The sequence below is a fragment of the Sinohyriopsis cumingii genome, chromosome 8 (assembly GCF_028554795.1).
Source record: "Sinohyriopsis cumingii isolate HCF-2022 chromosome 8, ASM2855479v2, whole genome shotgun sequence".
Lineage (NCBI taxonomy): Eukaryota > Metazoa > Mollusca > Bivalvia > Unionida > Unionidae > Sinohyriopsis > Sinohyriopsis cumingii.
This window is the reverse complement of record NC_142968.1, coordinates 84,373,963-84,392,918: the sequence shown is the minus strand read 5'-3', so window position 1 is coordinate 84,392,918 and position 18,956 is coordinate 84,373,963. Positions and strand designations below refer to the sequence as shown.

The 18,956-nt window shown below is 34.6% G+C and overlaps 1 protein-coding gene across 2 annotated transcripts in view; it reads right to left on the bottom strand.

The window, feature by feature from the left end:
• LOC149794030 (uncharacterized) overlaps positions 1–18,956 on the bottom strand; it is a 67,955-nt gene that overhangs the window by 13,858 nt on the left and 35,141 nt on the right. For both annotated transcript variants that reach the window (XM_089967970.1, XM_089967969.1), the window contains 6 exons: positions 12,164–12,387; positions 10,043–10,139; positions 6,469–6,606; positions 5,067–5,174; positions 3,782–3,898; positions 129–217 (listed from right to left, as the gene is read on the bottom strand). In XM_089967970.1, the coding sequence (XP_089824096.1) occupies positions 129–217; positions 3,782–3,898; positions 5,067–5,174; positions 6,469–6,606; positions 10,043–10,139; positions 12,164–12,387 (773 nt within the window). The remainder of the gene's footprint in view (positions 1–128; positions 218–3,781; positions 3,899–5,066; positions 5,175–6,468; positions 6,607–10,042; positions 10,140–12,163; positions 12,388–18,956) is intronic.

The following is an 18,956-nucleotide window of genomic DNA, read 5'->3' as shown; positions in this document are numbered from 1 at the left end:
AAGGTTAGTATGTAAAATAAAATGCAGCAAATCAACCACTGCAAAAGTTAGTCACAACAAAAAATTTAAATATGGTAATGCAAAAATGAGTGTAACATTTTATCATGTTTACATTATGTTAAGTCTACCTGTAGCCATGAAGGTACATCTGAAGCTGCCTTGTTGGCTCCAGTTATCATATTCCACTCTTTCTCTGACCATACACAAATTCCAGTGTCTGAAAATAAAGTGAGTACACTATATTTTACAGTGCTACAGACCTGTTCTTGGGAGAAAACGTCTTTGGTAAAGGACTAGAGTTTTGTGTTAATTTAATAAAAAATACATTTCAGAAATCTGAAAGATTTCTTTTTCTCAATTCTTGCACTTTAAAATAAACATTTCCCTCATCAATGTCAAAACTTGAAGAAAAGCAGATTTCAATTATGAAAAATGCCTGGTAAATGTCTCATGTAACTTAGAAATTAGCATTATCAGGGTTTTTTTCAAAAAGCAGGGATAAAGTAAGGCTACTTTTTTCAAAATAGTATGCATTTTTATAAAGAAAATAGTATTAAATTTATGCGAATTACTGAAAAAATATATCCTTCACTTGCCTTGCCTTCATAAACTTGTATAATGAGTTTACAATAACTAAGACAATTATAAACTCAGCTTTTTCCCATATCTATCACCTTCGCTTATTAAACAGATGACTGCTCAACTTGTGACTGTTTCATTTGCTGACATCATTTACCACTTTTGATTACAGGATTCAGTATACAAGATGTGTTTTAGTTGAATATATCTGATAACTTAAGGAAAGCATTCTTCAAATCATCCTGATATTGTTTCCTCCTACCACATATATGAACATGATGAAACAAACAGATACAGCAACTGGATGTATCATGTGGACATGAGTATGGGATGTTTTTGTAGAATTGAAATTAGTAAGAAACTATGTAGTGGTTAAAAAATTTAGATAGTGTTTCTTTAAAATAAAATATACCTGCTGAACAAATGTTTTGTAAGCAAACATGTTTTATGAGGGTAAATAATGTAGCTTAAATATAATTTTATCAACACTATTAGTAAATCAAAATTAGGAGGGTAGGTAAGAGGAGGTAGAAATGCTGATTATTCTACCTCTACCTATGTCACCTAGTAGATTCCACGGGACAACATTATGGGATTCCAAACTTGACAACTGTCTCGGTTTTGAAGGCTAATCCACTGAGAGGGTCCAATTCATGCCTGGGTTAAGGCTTTGGTATCATGAATGGAGTAAGGTCAGCCTGTGCAGCTGCCACTATCCCAGTGAGATTCAGTTCTCTACTTAACAAGGCCATGTCACAAACGGAAGGTAGAGAAGGTAGACTGAGTGTGCCAGTCAGCTGACTCTACTATATCCCAAATTAAGACATCATATTTGAGGCCTGGATTATTGTCTCTTCCATGAAGTCTGAACATGTCTGAAACCATGAATCAATATCCTTGATTGCAATAAGGCTAACTTCTTGTCTTCTTAACTGCTGGGGAACAGGTGCTGAAAGTAGTGTCATAATGTTGCTTTGGCAACACCTGATTTCTCTCATATCTTGTGAAAGTGGAGAGTGGAGGATCTGAAACATCTGTGGCCCTTCATGATTGAAAATCCAAACTCCTTTCCAATAATGACAACCCTGAATAGAGACAGGCATGGATGGAATAGTGGCAATCTCAAATGCTTGAGAGATGTGGAGGTGGCTATGACTTCTCTGGGTATGTCTGTCAATAAATTGAGTTGATTGTTGATCCAAATTTGTTTGAATAAAAAAAGTTTCATTTTAGTTAGCAATATTCTGAATTATCTTCTTAAACAAGAGTGCTGGAGGGAAGGAGTACGCCAACATTACTTCTGAGAGGACTTAAAGAGTATCAATGACCCATGATTCTGGATCCAGAAAATGGTCATGCATTCCATAACCCCATATGGCACAGTTATAATGGAAGTTTCAAGGAGGGACAGCTCCTCTCCTTAATAATGACATTATCATGAATGTGTTTCCTCAGATGTATTCTACTAAAGTATGAGTGGCATTGAGAATGGCTTTCATTTTCAAGTGTATGATACAAAGAGTCTTCTTTTGAAGCATCTGCTTACCACTGACCATCACAGGGGCCCCGAGTGGCCGAGTGGTCTAAAGCGCTGTCCGTTACGGACCACTGCCATCTCACCTCTGTCTGCGTGGGTTCGAGTCTCGGATTCAGCCAATGTGGGTATGTGAGAAAGCTTGCCAGTAGCTTCTCGTGGGTCGGTGGTTCTTTCCGGGGTTTTCCCGGGTTCTTCCTCCACCAACGATACTGGCCGCCATATATGGCCTATCGTGTGCTGAAAAATGGCATTAAACCCTACAACAACAACATGACCATCACAAATTCCAGTAGAAAGTGTGCTCCTAACCTGATCAACTGGCATTTTAACAGATTCACCACCACAATGAGTTGACTGAGGAACTGTAAAATACTTCCTTATGTAAAGAACATCTTGTCTGATGCTTTCTCTGACAAATCAGCTATAATACTTCTGATGCATTTTGGAGAAAGATGCCAAGTTAACATGCATACAGAGTTACAGATCTAGATGGACTTATGTTAGGAAGGGATAAAATATGACTTCTCTACATTAATTATCTACCTTGAATTGCTAAAGAGGTTGCTCATGTCATGAAAGTAACCCATCTTACCAAATGTTTTTGTAGTATGATGTACAGGAATGCTGCTCTGTTGAGGATGTCTTGGTTGATGCTTTCTCCAAAGTATGAATGATACTTTTGATGCAATTGGGATGAAAACGCCTAATTAATATGCCTTATGGGTTTTATACCTTGAGGGACAAAGTGTTGCAATGGGATAAGGTCTGACTTCTCATCACAGATGATCCATCAAATAAGGTGGTTCATGTTGTGAACCAAAACCAAACTTACTTTAATGTCAACCAGGAGTAACACTGTCTCTATGGATGATGTGTTAAACTCTTAGTGACAATCCAAGGCCTTAGACAGGGCATAATGGAAGGACATGGAAATGGTTTACTACCCCACCTACCTCAACAGTATGCACAGCTAAGATATTTACATGATGTCATATAAATCGGTATATTCAAATAAGTGTTGGACATGTCAACACTGATCATGCAATCATAGTGTCACACTGAAAAATGAACATACTTACATCCTGAAACAGTGAAGAAAAAAATGAATGATCCAGTTTAGATCAATCCCATGTCTTAGCTGGACCTTGGACATTGAAACGAGTGTACTACAAAATGTCATGCATTCAAGTACACATTAACAATTCAAATCACATGTGACAATAATGAATGGGTATGATAGATGCAAAAATATGAATCAATTCACTGGCATTGAATTCACAAAAATGTTGTATGCACAATGTAAAACATTTTGACTTGCTACATCAATGAAATCAAATAGTGATAGTTGGATCTAAATACAGAATAAATTGGATTCCAGATGTCTATCTTTACAGCATTAAATATAAGTTGGAAACAGGTTACATCCTAGTATACCAGTGGCCAACTAACAAACATGAAGGGAGTTAACCTGCTAGAGCTGCTTCCCTTTGTCTTATGCAATAAAAATGTTTTTCTCTTTCAGAGAGGGTTGTATTTGATTGCAGCAGAGTGTAATCCTAATGTTAATGTAATCAGGTAAGCTAATGTATTTGATGGAGAAATGGGCTTTCAGAGCTATTCCCCATCAGTGTGTTTCTCGGTGGTCCTTTACTTCATTAAACTTACTTAGGCCCTTGAGAAAAGCACAGATTTCCATCACATGTGCCAAAGAGAGAGTGGGCAGCCTATCCTGTGTGTAATCTGTCAATATTCTAGGGCTGTCCAGCATCTTACCAATTTCACCTGAAAATATGAAATAAGTTTCAGGCAATAATGGTGAAAATTAAGTGAAAGCTTCAACAAATATCAAATCCTAAATAGATGACAAGGTACATTATCTAATAATTTAAAGTTTAAAATTAAGACTTCTTGTAGTCAAATTTGCAGCACAAATATAGACATATATACCTTTATATAGCAGCCACAATGTTTTAAAAGCTCAGGTTCTGAATTTATCTGCATTGGAGAGGCACCTGCTCATTAAAATCAATTAATAAAGTCCATTAGGAGAACTTTATAGGAGCTTTAATTGTACATATTAACTAAGAATCATTTCTCAGAAGATGAAGAATATTTCATTTGTTAATTAATGTGACCCTGACCTTTTTTATAATCCTGTTAAGCTATTCATACATGTGTCATGCACCTAAAGCTATTAAGATGGCTACCATACCAAATCCCCTGCATTTTATTACATGTCTGCCACTTCCCCCTCCTCTTGATGCTGATATCACATCTCCTTTGAACTGTGACACCAGCCATAAAAAAACTCAGTTACATATATAGTATGTATTCTTCTACAAACTCATGTACAAAAAAATCATCCAAGAATATTTTTAAAATGTCACTGTAATAGCAGTTCTTATATATCTGACATATTCCCCCCTCTCAGGGACCCCAAATTATGAAGCCTAAAAAACAAACCCTTGTGGCAGAAGGATAACCAATGTACCACATTTGATAAATTATACCCAGTAGTTTAGGAGGTTAAGTAGTTATAGATGGAAAGATGATGGTCAGAGCAAATCACAATACTCCCAATACTTTAGAAAGAGTGGGAATAATGGTGTGACGTATTATTCACATATATAAAAGTATTTATGCCTTCTAAAACTTGTTTTATTTGAGTTAACTAATATAACTGTAAAAGGCACAATACGGGGTCATGATACATATGTTGAGATGAGGAGTAAGAAAATTGCCATCATTACATGATGACTCTAAAAAGCATGAAATTTGAATTAACAGTGAATACAACTGTATTTTTGTATAAATAATGTAGTTAATTTACAGAAAAAGGTAACAATTTGACGAAGGAATCATGAAATAAAAATACAATCTTGAATTTTTTTAACCTGACGTATAGGTAAGAGAGGGTAATGACCAGATTGGATGCATAAATATATTTTACCTGTATGTCCTCCAAGACCATTAAGCTGTACCCTCAGTCTCTCAGGTAAGTTGGGAAGATCACAACAGCCAACCTTGATCTTGTCCCCTTCTTTTTGCACCATGAAACCTGAGATAAAATAAAAATGTTAAGTTGAAGAAATAATGATAAGTATAATATTATAACACAAGTGTTTAGGCACATATTTACTTATAAACATAATGATAATGGCAAAAAATTTCAGAAATAAAGTGAAGTTTAAAGTAGAAGGACATAACATGGATCATGCTTTATGGGCAAAACAATTTTCACAATTTGGAGTGTTCAGATGCAGAAACAAGCTACAGAGACGAATTCAAATTTCCGAAAGAGTGTTTGTATTTAGTCACATGAGTATGCTTTTATTACAACGTGTGAAATTGAGTAGGAAAACTATTCTGCTAAGTTTGTTTATTTAATATTAAATAATTTGCCTCATCAATAACTGTAACTTCTTTGTTTTCATTGTTTTGAATTATAAGTACCATAGTTCAAACTAAGTTCCTCATAAAATTATGCCATCCATGAAGTGACACACAGCAATCAATACTGTTCAATGAGTACGTAGCAGAGACCTTCTCAAGAAATGCAGTGAATAAATACCTGACATAGGTTACAATTTTCTTTCAACAATCAATTTACATTCATTTCTAATTATCTTCTTTTGTCACTGAAACACATAAAATTAACAACTTTTTTCTCGAAAATGTCATCCTACAGATTGGTTTAAAATTTAAAATAACTGATGTCCCAAAAATTCTTTTGAGGTAATGGACTTTCAAAACGTATTTTATTTGTTTTAGACCAATAATTGCTACTGAGACTATACGCTTGTGACAACTTTCCTAATTCTTTTGAAAATTTATTTACTGATCACCTCTCTTCAAATATCATAGTACCTAAAAACACATAGTCCACCTTCCACATTCAGTGTAAAGATTAAAACTGAAAGACACTGCAAATACCAAATTCTTTATCAACTTAGATGGCTCACTACTGCATATCTCCTACCCTTTATCACACACACACATTTAAATCTAATCTCTAGATTGTAACTTCAGAGGTCATATTCCAAATCTTATATATATATATATATATATATATATATATGATGTCTCTTTCTGCTATGGTCACAAAAATAAAGGTTGTTTAAAACCTTTTTCAAAATTTCTGTGGAATTGAAATGGAACATTTTACCTCTGACCTGTCTCTCAAAGACCCCAGTGAAGCCAAGAATAATGTTGCACATAGTTACTATATGGACATGATAACAGATGTGGTAATAAATAGATGGACAGACCAATGGACAGACTAAAAGTATCATTATATGCCCAACTGATTAGTAATTGAGATGACATAGTATTTTCCAAGATAAAAGTCTTACCTAGCATGGCTGCCAATTTATGGAAAATTTCAACCATCTCTGCCTCTTCAAGTGAATCCCTCTGTTGACTCAGGTAAAGAGTCTGAAGTGGACTTTTTCCTCCCAAAGCAGAGAAAATACTAAGCAGACCGTCCTTCTCTGAATGCAGAAAAATGTGCATGAATCAATAATACCCTATTAAGAAACATGCACGAATCAATAATACCCAATTAAGACATGTGCATGAATCAATAATACCCAATTAAGAAACATGCATGAATCAATAATACCCAATTAGGAGATGTGTATGGATCAATACTACCCAATTAAGACATGTGTATGGATCAATAATACCCAATTAAGACATGTACATGGATCAGTAATACCCAATTAAGACATGTACATGAATCAACAATACCCAATTAAAAGAGATCACACAAAAAGGTAAATAGTGAACAAAAATTGCATACAGTCAATATACCATGAGCATGAGGAAGCTATTAAGATTCATTAATATTAACAAAGTTCAATATGATTATACAAGTGCTTGATTTCTAGATCAACTGTCATAATCAAGCACTCGCTCTGTGACTTTTTCCAAATAAGCAATGAGATCTTTCATTAATTATCAATAGGGGTCTTACCAACTGCATATTGGTGAGGTGTTACAATGACTGGCTTGCAGTTTTCAGTATTCAGTGGTAAAATCTGTGTTACTACATGCAGCTGTAATGCATATAACATAGGGCTAAAGTCATCTTACACAACTGATGTCACTGTGCCCATAATGACAAAAAAAAGTAACAAGTTTTATCTCTAATCACTTAAAGCTAGTTATCACACATTTGCTGAAACATGCCAAAAAGGTCTATTGATGAATAATGTTCTCAAATAAAAATTGTCCTCTTAAAAACTGTGTAAGTGGGGGAATTTCCCCAGTGGATGAAAATCCTGGAGAAATCACTGAAAAAAATAATAAAAGATTCTACATAATATGCCAAATTATACTAATGTTGAGTAAGTTAACTATTAATTTAAAAGCATTCAGTGCTACGAGCTTCATTCAGATGTCACCAACATTTTGTACTACTGTTTATACTTGTATGTTAGTCAGATCCAATTGCAAACTGCATAGACCTAGAACTGCCAATTTATAAAGTGTCAGCAGATCTAGGTCTATGCAGTTTATTAGGAGTAATCACAAGAACAAACAAAACATACTCAGATCCCCTGGAACATTATGCAATGGCATATCAGGGTCTATGTTGTTTGTAGTTGAACTTGATTCATGTAAGTATATAAAGTACGATATGGCATAACATACTGAATATTTGTGATAAAGTATATCAGCACTATGAGATGGGTAAATTAAATTTCATACATATGATGTAATATGACAACACGTAAACATAAGTAGCATTAAATATAAGCAATTACCCTGAATAAAATTCATTTCCTGTATACTCAAATAAACATGATTCTGAAAAATAAATTGTTGGACATGGGCAATATTTCATTAATTAAGATGTCCAAAATGAACAAAAGAGCCATCTAGAGATGACATATTCTCCTGGTTTCCCACTTATGTAGAACTACTACTGAAACTACATCAAAGACTCAAGTCACAATGATGAAATTATCTACAGCTTTGCCCTGCCAAAATGTGAGTCATGTGACACAATAATAAGTTTATACATATAAAGTATGCAGGAAAGTGACAGAGTTTTGTTTCCAAAATGAAAGTGTTACTGATGGACAAATACTGAAGAGACAAATGAACCAAAACATTAATTATGAAACTGAAGAATTGTGAATAGCAAAAGGCACATCTACATCACTAGTCTGATTTGGGTACCAAATTGTAATGAGATATTTTAAATTGTTATGAACTCCTGCCATGGAAACAAAGTGTGGATAAAGGATGGATGGATGGACAAATGGACAAAAACATTGGAACTAAATAACTATGAATATCAAAAGACAAATATACACTTAATTCACAAGCCAAGCACATGTACCAAGATTCACAGAGATATATTTAAAGGTCTGAAGTTGTACTCCAGAAATAAAGCATTCATGATGAATGGATGATAAGACAATTGAATGAAAATATTATAAATTACTCAAAATGAAAATTGTGAATATTAAAAGGTACATAGTCTAATAAGTATAAAAAATTTCATAGAGGTAACTTAGATGGTTTTGAAGACAAACATGTGGATGGATGGATATACAGAAAAATGAGCAAAGGTATAAAAATATTTAAAATGAAGAACTGAGCCTAGAAAATGCATATTACCCAGACTAGCTGACTCTTAGTCCTATATGTTCAAAGTTTCAATTATACCCTGAATGATTTTAGAATTATGCTCCACAAATGAACAATTTATGTGGATAATCGACGGAGAATGGAAAGAAAAATGGAATAGTAACTGCAAAATATAATGAGACTGAAAAACTGTTGCAAATAGCCTATCTGGACCACATGCCCAGTACAAGTACCAAGTTTCACTGAGATACCCTGAAACGTTTTTGAGAGTTATGCTAGAGAACTAAATGGGTGGAATATGGACAGATGGGCATAAAATAGATAAAAACATTAACTAAAATTGGCACTATAGAGTTCAACAGTTCAATATGAGTACTAAATGTGTACAAGTTTCACTGAGAAACCTGGAATGGTTTGAGTTATACCACACCAAAACAAAAATTGATATGCCAAGCAGTAGCTATATCCTCATGAATTACACACCTGGGGGATCAAAACAACCATCAGAAGAATGGCTGATTCTGACCAGCAATTCCACATCCAATGAAATTGACCTTTGCTCTATTAATCAAAGACTCACTAGGAAGTGCATTGCCTCGAGTGCAATGCAACTATGAAGCTGGCAAAATTGGGTGCAGGAACTTATGATGTGGAACCCATAATGACAATTTTAGCTCCAATGAACTCAACCTTTAACATCTAGACCTGTGACTCGAAAGAGTTATCTCTGCATGTGAAATATAACGCTAATTGGATATCTGAAACTTCATTTATTCAGTAGAAAAAACCCAAAGAGCAACCCTTGCATAAGTGACATCAAGCTTGATGAAAATTAGTAGGCCAAGGAAACTTGATTTGTCAAGCTGAAATAAAATCACATTTTTAGCTCCTTGACTGCAGACAAAGCAGCCATCAAATCACTAGGCACATTTGGAATCTGAGAAGACCTATCCCTTCCACCCCAACATCAACCAAAATTATTTTCTGAAAACCACCTTCTCTATGATTGTTCACATAGATGAATGGATGGACATAAAGACAGAATGACATTACTATTGCTACATTCCCCTGCACTTTCTATACTTTAGTTAGGTGGATACAAATTGTATTTAATGTTCAAAAGTTTAATAAATGCAGCACAAATCAAACAACTTTTTCCTTGCAATTTGCAATTCTATTATAATGAAGTCTGACAACTATCAAAATCAAGAAAATGTACAATCATGCAATTTTAAGGCAAACAAATCAAAACCATTTAGATTTTATACATATTTAATAGAAAGATTCGTTTGTTACTTCTGCAATAAATTTGATAGATAAACTTACTAATGATATTAGCAGAGAGGTTCAGACTGTGGAGTTTCGTTGTATGATTTTTGGTTGTAAAAAGGAAGCTGAGCTTTAGCGCTGTTGCATTTGTCAGCTGAAAGAAAATTATATGATGAATTACAAATTTTTGAACATTCATAACATAAATGTTTAATATTTTTATGTCAGATTGCATATCATGTTCCACTCTCTGGCAACCCAAAATGCTACCTATTTTGATTGAACAATACAAAAATCGAGTTTCAACGTAGATGATTGTCTCTCAAAATAAATGTTGCATGTTTTTGATAAAATGTATCTTGTTTGGTAGTGTAACAACAGTTAATCTGGTAACCTGCTTTGTAGACTCATTGTTTCACAAAATACTATTATCTATTATACATCACTCCAGGAACCAGACTAGTCAACAGAGCAAGAAGCCATGATGAATCATACATTATTTTGTGTGTTCTGTGTTGGTTGTTGAAACCAGTTAGAACCAAGTAATTGATCTTTCAGATGTGTGTCATTTTGAAAATAAATGTAATTCATAGAGAATAACAAACAACTTCAGCATAAAAAGCACTTTATTGACAATTATTCTTGAAGTGATCATAAAATGAGGAATCAGTCATTAAACAGCCCAGGCACCCCCCCCTCCAACCCCATGGCTCTCTGGATGTTTAGCAGGCTTTTTGGAGGTCCCTCAATAACTTGCACCCTCGCTTATAAAGCAGTCTGTGTTTTTTTACCCTGATGTGCATGAGTTTGCGATGGAGATATGTATCTGCTTTTCTCTTGTAAAAACCTACATAATGTCAGGATGAGAGATCTTCTCACCATAGCACAATGGATTCCGACTTAAATAGTTTATCTGAGGTGTTAAAAAACACAGTAACTGGGACGAAATGATGTTTTTGTCTATATCTCTTATTAGGTAATTGGCTTTGCTCCAGATAAGTTAATTCTATTGTTACTCTAAAGATGTGTAATCTTTCTTGCTTTCATTGACATTACTGGTGTGAAACTCCACACAAGGTCAGAGGTGCCATGGTATGTGATCTTGTCACCTGTTCAAATTACTTTTTATTTATTGAGTTAATACATTTATTATTTATGCTATGTGTGACCTTCATTTTAACATCTGGCTGTAAAAGAATTTACTGAGCAAGTGTAACCAATGCATTGCTGTAAAAGATGTGATTTTGATCAAAATAAAAATAAAAAAGTGTGTCACAGAATAAATTGTCTTAGCTCTATAACAAAAACAAATCCATAAAAAGGGACTTAGGTAATGTTAGCAAACTAAGCAACTTTAATCCAACCCCCAAAACATGTCTTTTGTGAGTGTGATCTTGACCCTGCAATCAAAGGTGCATGTAACAGAATTAATTCATAATAAGTCACCCAAATATTAAGAAAATCTATCAAGGGCTTTACAAAAGCGAAAGAAAACTTTTTTGTACCAAGCCTTCAACATGACATTTACCACAGGATCAAATAGGCAAAAGCTTTTATCATAATCCATCCCTTTATGACAGAAACTGTTGATAAAAAGGATTAGTAAATATAAGCAAATGAAAAACACTGTAACCAAAATCTTAGGACAAAGTTTCTAAAACTGTGATTTGGACCCAGGATCAAAGAGGCAGGTACATGTCACTGTATTGTCTTAGTTTTATAATAATGCATTTCATATATATATATATAAAAAACTTTTAGTCAATATTCTATGACTGTGACCTAGTGTAAATGGGTTATAAGGTCAAATAAATGTTTCGTCATTGTCTTAATTTCATAATGATCCCCGCCAAGTATGACGAAGATTTCTCAAAGGGTTTAGAAATACATGCATATGATTAGCTTCAACCAACATCTTAACAAACTGTTAATGCTGCCTGACCACTGGTGGCAAAAATGTGACTGCTACGTCTCTCACTTACTATGATATAGACCAGATGAAAAGAATGACTTACAACTGAGAAAATAAAATTCTAGACATTTCTAACTTTATAAGATTCTAAATGTAGTTTGCTTCAGGTATTTGTTCTGCTCATTAATACTGCCTGATACATAGAGAGAACAAATGTGATTATAGCAGTAACTATATGGAGGTTTTTAAACATAAAGAATTTGTACCTCATTATTAGAAAGGTCAAGGACTGCCAGTGGGTGAGACTTGTGCTTCAATAATGCATCAACTAATGAGGCAGCACCCACATCTGTGATCCTATTGGCTGACAACTTCAGCATCTGTAGCTGCAGGTTATTTTTCAGGGCTCCATTTAAAGGTGAAAGGTCATTGTCATCCAATGAGCATCCTCCTAGACTTAGAGTATTCAACTTGCTCTCCTTAGCATTTGCTGCAACAAAAACAAAAGAGCATAACATAAGTTAGATATGAAGAAATGTGAACAGGCAGTATTCAATTTAACCCCATAAATGGACCCAGTCCATAAATTGGGTTAAATTGGAGAATGTGTGTGCCATTTTCTCTTTATAGCTTATATTATGAGTCAGTTTAATTTTCAACATCCAACCTTCCTCTTTTTTATGTCAAAATGTTTCAGAATGCTGTCCTCTAAAGTGATGAACTGAATTTGTTAACATGAAATATGGGCTGATGATGCTCTAACCTCTCACATTGTCTGTCTTTAACAATGTGTCACTGACACAGGCCCAATTTCCATGAAGACTTGTTTTGTATTCATCACAATTATAAAAAACAAATTTGGCTTGTTTCAACAAATTAGGAAATTGAATGAAGATTTGAATAGGAAATTTTAGGATTATATTGCTCTTGCTGGACATAGATAGTTACTACAGCATAGAACAATGTCATTACAGAAGAAAGTCAAGTAAACAAAGGAAAGATCAAACAAATATACCTACTAGACAGATTGAAACAATATACCTGGACAGAGTGAAACGTATATACAAAGAATGAAGAGAATGACAGAATTTATGCAAAGAAACAATAGTGACTCACACAGGTTGCAGTGATTGCTACTGAACCCAATATTTGGTTTTGATGCAGCAGTGTTTGTTTAAATAACTGTGCTGGTAATATCTTGAAGTTAATTTTGTGGGTTTATAACTGTGCATATATATTATGGATATTTTACTTCTTACTGGTGCATGTAAGATTATAATCTTTCTTACTAATTAGCAATATTTAGCTGAATATTATATACATTTTCTGTTTGGATGATTCCTTGTAAATGAGTCTGTGTAAATGGAGTGTCAGTTATTGCTTTATATATATATATATATATATATATATATATATATATATATATATATATAGTGCTCAAAGAAATTTTTGTAAGGAACAGGACCCAGGCTGGTGATTTAAATAAACTCACAAGCCCTTACTAAAATTCCACAAGCCCAGAGAGTTCAAATCTGTCAACTCTCAAGACAGGAGAAAATCCTCATGATTTTTGGTGTATTTCCACACCAACCTCCCGATCTCATAATATCTCCCAATTTTTTTCAAGAGAAATCCTGATTATTACATTATATGTCAATTTTCATTTCTCAGAAGAAAAACCCATACATAAATAGATATATCGTATGCAATTCACAGATGCCATATTTTATTTTATTACTTGTGAATACAAATGTGACAAAATAATTAATATCCCACTACAAAGTTTTTTCTTCAGTAAACAGAACGTTAAGATTAAACATTATTCATGTAAATTTCAGATTTTTTCAACCCCTACAACAGTACTATAATAACAAAATAAAAATATTTTTAAAAAATGTCACCGATTAGTTTCAATCTCATGAATGATCACTGTGAATGCTGCCTAATTTTCTCTGCAAACAAAATTGCATCTACATTTCCGCCAAAGATTCTCAGCCGGTCAACAACTGGCATTCCTCTACCATACATGTAAACTTTAATTACCATGCTTAAATTAAAATAAGGAATAAAACAAAATATACCACACAATATATGTGCCCCCAAAGAACTATTTCTGAGTAAATATTTTATTTAGTAAATGGTGTTACATGCCTTAAGAGTTGAACCTAAGGAAATATGGTGGGACATAAAATGTGGGAAAAACAGTTGCCACATGTAAGGTAACTTGTGACTGCAGATTTGAACAGACAAAATGAAGTCCTAGGCATAAGTTACAACAAAATAGGGCATCGTTCATGTGTCAATCAATTGCTGGCACTTATATAAACACACTGTAGAACATGGTTTCTTTAAAGTATGTCTGAAGGGCAGTCCTTTTCACACAATAAACGCAATGATAATGATTAACTGTTAATTAGTCACACAGGCCTGATGTTTGTGTACTTACGTCTAACCTTTAGCTATTATGCAGTTTAGCCACAGCTGACCAGAAAATGAAAAGAGGGGCTTGTCCTGGGGGAAAACAAAGCATGTCACAGGGAGAAATGGCACGTCCCATTAGCGCTTGCACATTGGGGCAAGAGGCTGGGGGCAATATTCACCTCCCCCAATTTGACCTTTAAACATGTTCTGACCTACATCCATTAAAGTTCATGGCTGACCAATACGTGTCCCTCCCCCCAAACATTTCTGTGGGTGCCTCTGGAGCGTCCTTTGAGAATTTCACCCTTACTGGACCTGGAAGTTTAGTCAATATTTATTGAAGCCAGTGCTTAAAAAATGCAATGTAAAAACCTCCCATTTTAGTTCCAAATCTCACTATTTTAGTTGTTATATCCCCTACTTGACTTTTGAAAAGTTGTCAGGTATGCCAGAATCCAATTTTCACAAGCCCATAATTTCCCCTTCTTTTTAATATCGTCACACAACATTGCAATGGCTACAATTTGAATGTAAACTTAATAAAAATGAATTACAATTGAACACGATTCCCATAACTGAAATGATCATGCTTGCATTCTATATATGCAGTAAAATCTGACTTCAAAGAAATGTTGCCGCTGTTCGTAAATTTGTGAAAAATATAAAACATACCGGCTCGAACATTCTCATTCAAGGCAATAATATAATTTTTGTTCTTGTACACTCATCCATCATCTCGGTGATGTACCTATAATGGGTTGTTCCACTTCCTGATCCTACCAATACAGATTAGCACAATGGGTTCACCCACTGCAACCTTCAACACATCTCAATAGCTATTGTCAACCAGTTAATGTGAAACTTTGATTTTATACCTGACCTTTTCTCCTTAAATTGCCGCTATTTATACTGCCCAAGGGATAATTTTATATCAGTTCCAATCATTACAGATTACTGTTTATACATACTACATGTAACAGGCATAGACTGAAAGTTTTTTTGTTGTTGATTTTTATTGCTTTTTTTTTATTTCTTTATAAGATTACTGAAAATTGTTTTCTCAAAACATGATCGTGTCGGGGTTTGGAAGTACAAAATCATATTTTTAGCAAAGCGTCCATCTGATTAAAATGAGATCTCAATTTCATGTAGGACTGTGGTAAACTGTTTTAGATTGTATCGTGTTATGGCATGTATGTCAACATCTTGAAAATAAATTTACACATTTCATCAACGAGATCAAAGTTTCCTCAGGCAAACTATACATTTTTTACAAGCCTGATGGGTACCTCACTTAGAATGTAGGACAGGCCCGATCTAAAATTAAAGGGGCTCTGGGCATTGGGTTATCAGATTTTCTTAGCACAATATATATATATATATATATATATATATAATACCAGACTACATATAACAGCTCTTGTTCTGTTTTTTTTTCCCTTCAGTTTGTCCAGTTAATCAATTACAGAGTATTAGGAGTATGTTTATGAGATATCTTCTGTGTGGATTTTGACTTTGGAGTTAATCTTAGTGCTTTCATCCTTTCAATCTGTGCTCAATGTTGCAGACCTTGCCAAGGTGAAGAAAAAGAGTTAGCTGTACTTTACCTTCCAAATCTCTTTAGCTCACCAATTGTGTTTATGATCTATCTCCTAAGTTATACTGAATTGTGCATTTGAAAGCAAACACATCAAGACAAACTGTATCAGCCCATAATAATACAAATCTGTCTAAACATAATTTTAATCACTGGCTTCCAGTTAATTTATGTAATTATAACCTTCATACCACACCATCAGGAGAACCATTTACTAAAGGTAAATTAACATTTACATCTTTTCTAACAATTGTGCTTTAATTTTATCAAACAATTATCTTCAAAGCAATCAACAAAAGATTATTCACAGAGAGAGAGAGATGAAATGGTTTTAATATAGTATGAAAATGTGTCAAAAGTGTCAAACCTAAACATGTTCCTACACAATATAAAACAATTCCTACTAAACTCAGAACAATCATGTAGTTTTGTATTCATAAAATACTCTTGTAAGAGTTCAAAATTGTTGCAAGAAGAGAAAGAAAACACTACACTTCACCAAGATACACACTGCTGAAATTATGCCTTAGTTCAAAACTTAATAGAAAGACCTTAGACAAAGTAACTCTGAACCACCAGAGCAAAATTTATTTACAATAGTTTTGATCAATTTTAAATCAGTTTTATACATGTGGAAAATAATTTCAGCTTGTGTATTCAAATTGGAAACTCAGACAGAGTACCAAATGCCATTTCAACGATGGAACATTAAATTTGTACAGAATATATATTTCTATACAATGCCACTGATCCTGTTAATATAGCATAGTAAAATGAATTAAGTGGAAAAAAATGTACATAATGGTGAAAAGGAAAAAAGATTCTTTGTCATTGAGGCATAGACCTTTAAAAGTCTATCTGTCTATACTGCCATAGACAAAGGGGAATAACTCTTATAGAGTACCTCCCCTTACACCACTAGGTGATGCTACATTAACATATATTGTCAGTTGTGACTTGAGCACTGTCTGAGACAGGATGCTCACATTTTGAGAGGGATTCATAGCAATGTGAGTGGGTAAGTATTTTCAAAGAAACATAATTTACTATAAAAATTCCTTCCTCTTTCAAAGACGTTACCAAAATCACATTGATATTAGGAGAATAAATAAGTGGAGGGGGAAATCACATGGTAAATAAGTTATTTCAAATGCACTGGATCGAAAAAGATCATGTTAGTCATAAAAATAAGTGACATGACAGGAAAACTGCAAACAACAGTGTTAGATAGTTCTGATGACAGACAGGAATTCAAATATATTACTGTTGTCACTTTGTTGGCCAGATGTCTCAATGGCTTGGTCAATGGCCGGAGTGGTAAAGAATTCACCATAAGAATTATGATGGCCAGAACAGTCAATTAACATTTAGTGTAGACAAGGCAAGACTACGTTCTACCAACACAAAACACCTGCATTTGTTACATTTAATAGCAATCTTGTTGCAGACTATATGAAAATATAAAGAAAAAAAGACAAAGTAAGTGTAAATACAATGTGAGAAAATGACTGCTACATATTAAACAGGAACATATAATTGGAAGAAGAAAATAATAGTTACCAATCAAAATAACAGGAAAGAACAAAATGACAATTAAAAATATATTGGTATTATAAATATATTACAAATATATCAGAATAGAGTGATAATATGTATGTATAGGTGAACCTATAAATAAGAACGGCTGTACTGTGGTATTGCATAGCTGTAATATGGTGTTACCAATATAAGCACGTCATATGATGCGGTTGTGGTCTAAGGTTGACATTGCCCGGGGTGGGAATGGGAGACAAGCGCCCCAATCCTCCAAAATGCCCCATACGGCCTGCATCTCTTACTGCCTCTGTCAACTAAAATCCAGCTCCTGGCCTTCACGAGTGGCTTAGATTTGAAGCCCGGCAGACCATGTTTTCTACTAACAGGAGAAGGGGTGAAGGCAGCCCACTGGCACCTTAAAACCAGTTGCTTCAGGTAGATGGGACTCGTAAACCTTGGATGGTAGCTCATCTAGGAGAAGGAAAACTCCGATTCCAAACCTCTGCTGCCTTGTGGCTATACCCACTCATGGGAAAGGCTAAGGGAGTAAACCCCGACAGAAAATCCGGAGATGGAGTCCCTAAGGTGGCGCTCTACAGTTTCGTATTTTGCATAGGGTTAGAATTTTAAGGAAAAAGAATTTCCCATGATTTCTTCACTGGTTATACAGGCTATATAATAAAGACTTTGTATATCTTAGGTGCTGTTAAAAGAACTTTTAATTCCCTTTATTTTGATATATGATTGATGGGTGTACTATGGGTTCTAGAGTATACAGCTTGGGCTCACTTAAGATGTGCTCGTTTAAAAAAACTGCTAGCTCCGCATGGTCATTTTCACTTCCTGGACTTCAGAGGTAAATTGTAGAAAAAAGAGCCGATAACTTTTTTTACTTTTCAGATATTTTGTACTTGGTTCATTGCACTTTCAGTAAATGCTATTGTCTACTTCAGCAAAATTCGTTTTCCCTATTTTAATAATTGCTAAAGTTAGTGTACTTTTGATTAATTCTGGTTAATTTGTCAAGCACAGGGGAGCATCCATTTTGTTCTACCATGTGCTTAGATCATGTACAATTTCCACAAGTACAGTATCCAAAGAAATGTCAGCCACATTACATAAAAGTAACATAGAGGTATGCCAACATTATCACCATTGTGCATCTTACAAATGCAAACAACTTCACCTTACCTACGTCACTCTCTCAAAAGTTCAAACTAATTGGTGAGCGCCACCTAAGGCGGTATGACATTGACTTCAACGTCATTCCGGCAACTCCTGCGACGCCGTTGGTGCCAAGCTGTATCGGCATTCGTCGTTCCCTTGGGCACACCAGCTGCGTGGAGAAGGGGGATCTGCTGCATGGGCAACAGCTGATTCTCCATACCACCCTGCCCAGGCTTCATAGCTCCACTGGAGAGGACACTCCAGCGTCGTCGTACGGCGTCGGCACAACACGAGAAGTAGCAGTTTACCGGTTCTAAGTCAAAGCTCGATTGGCGTAG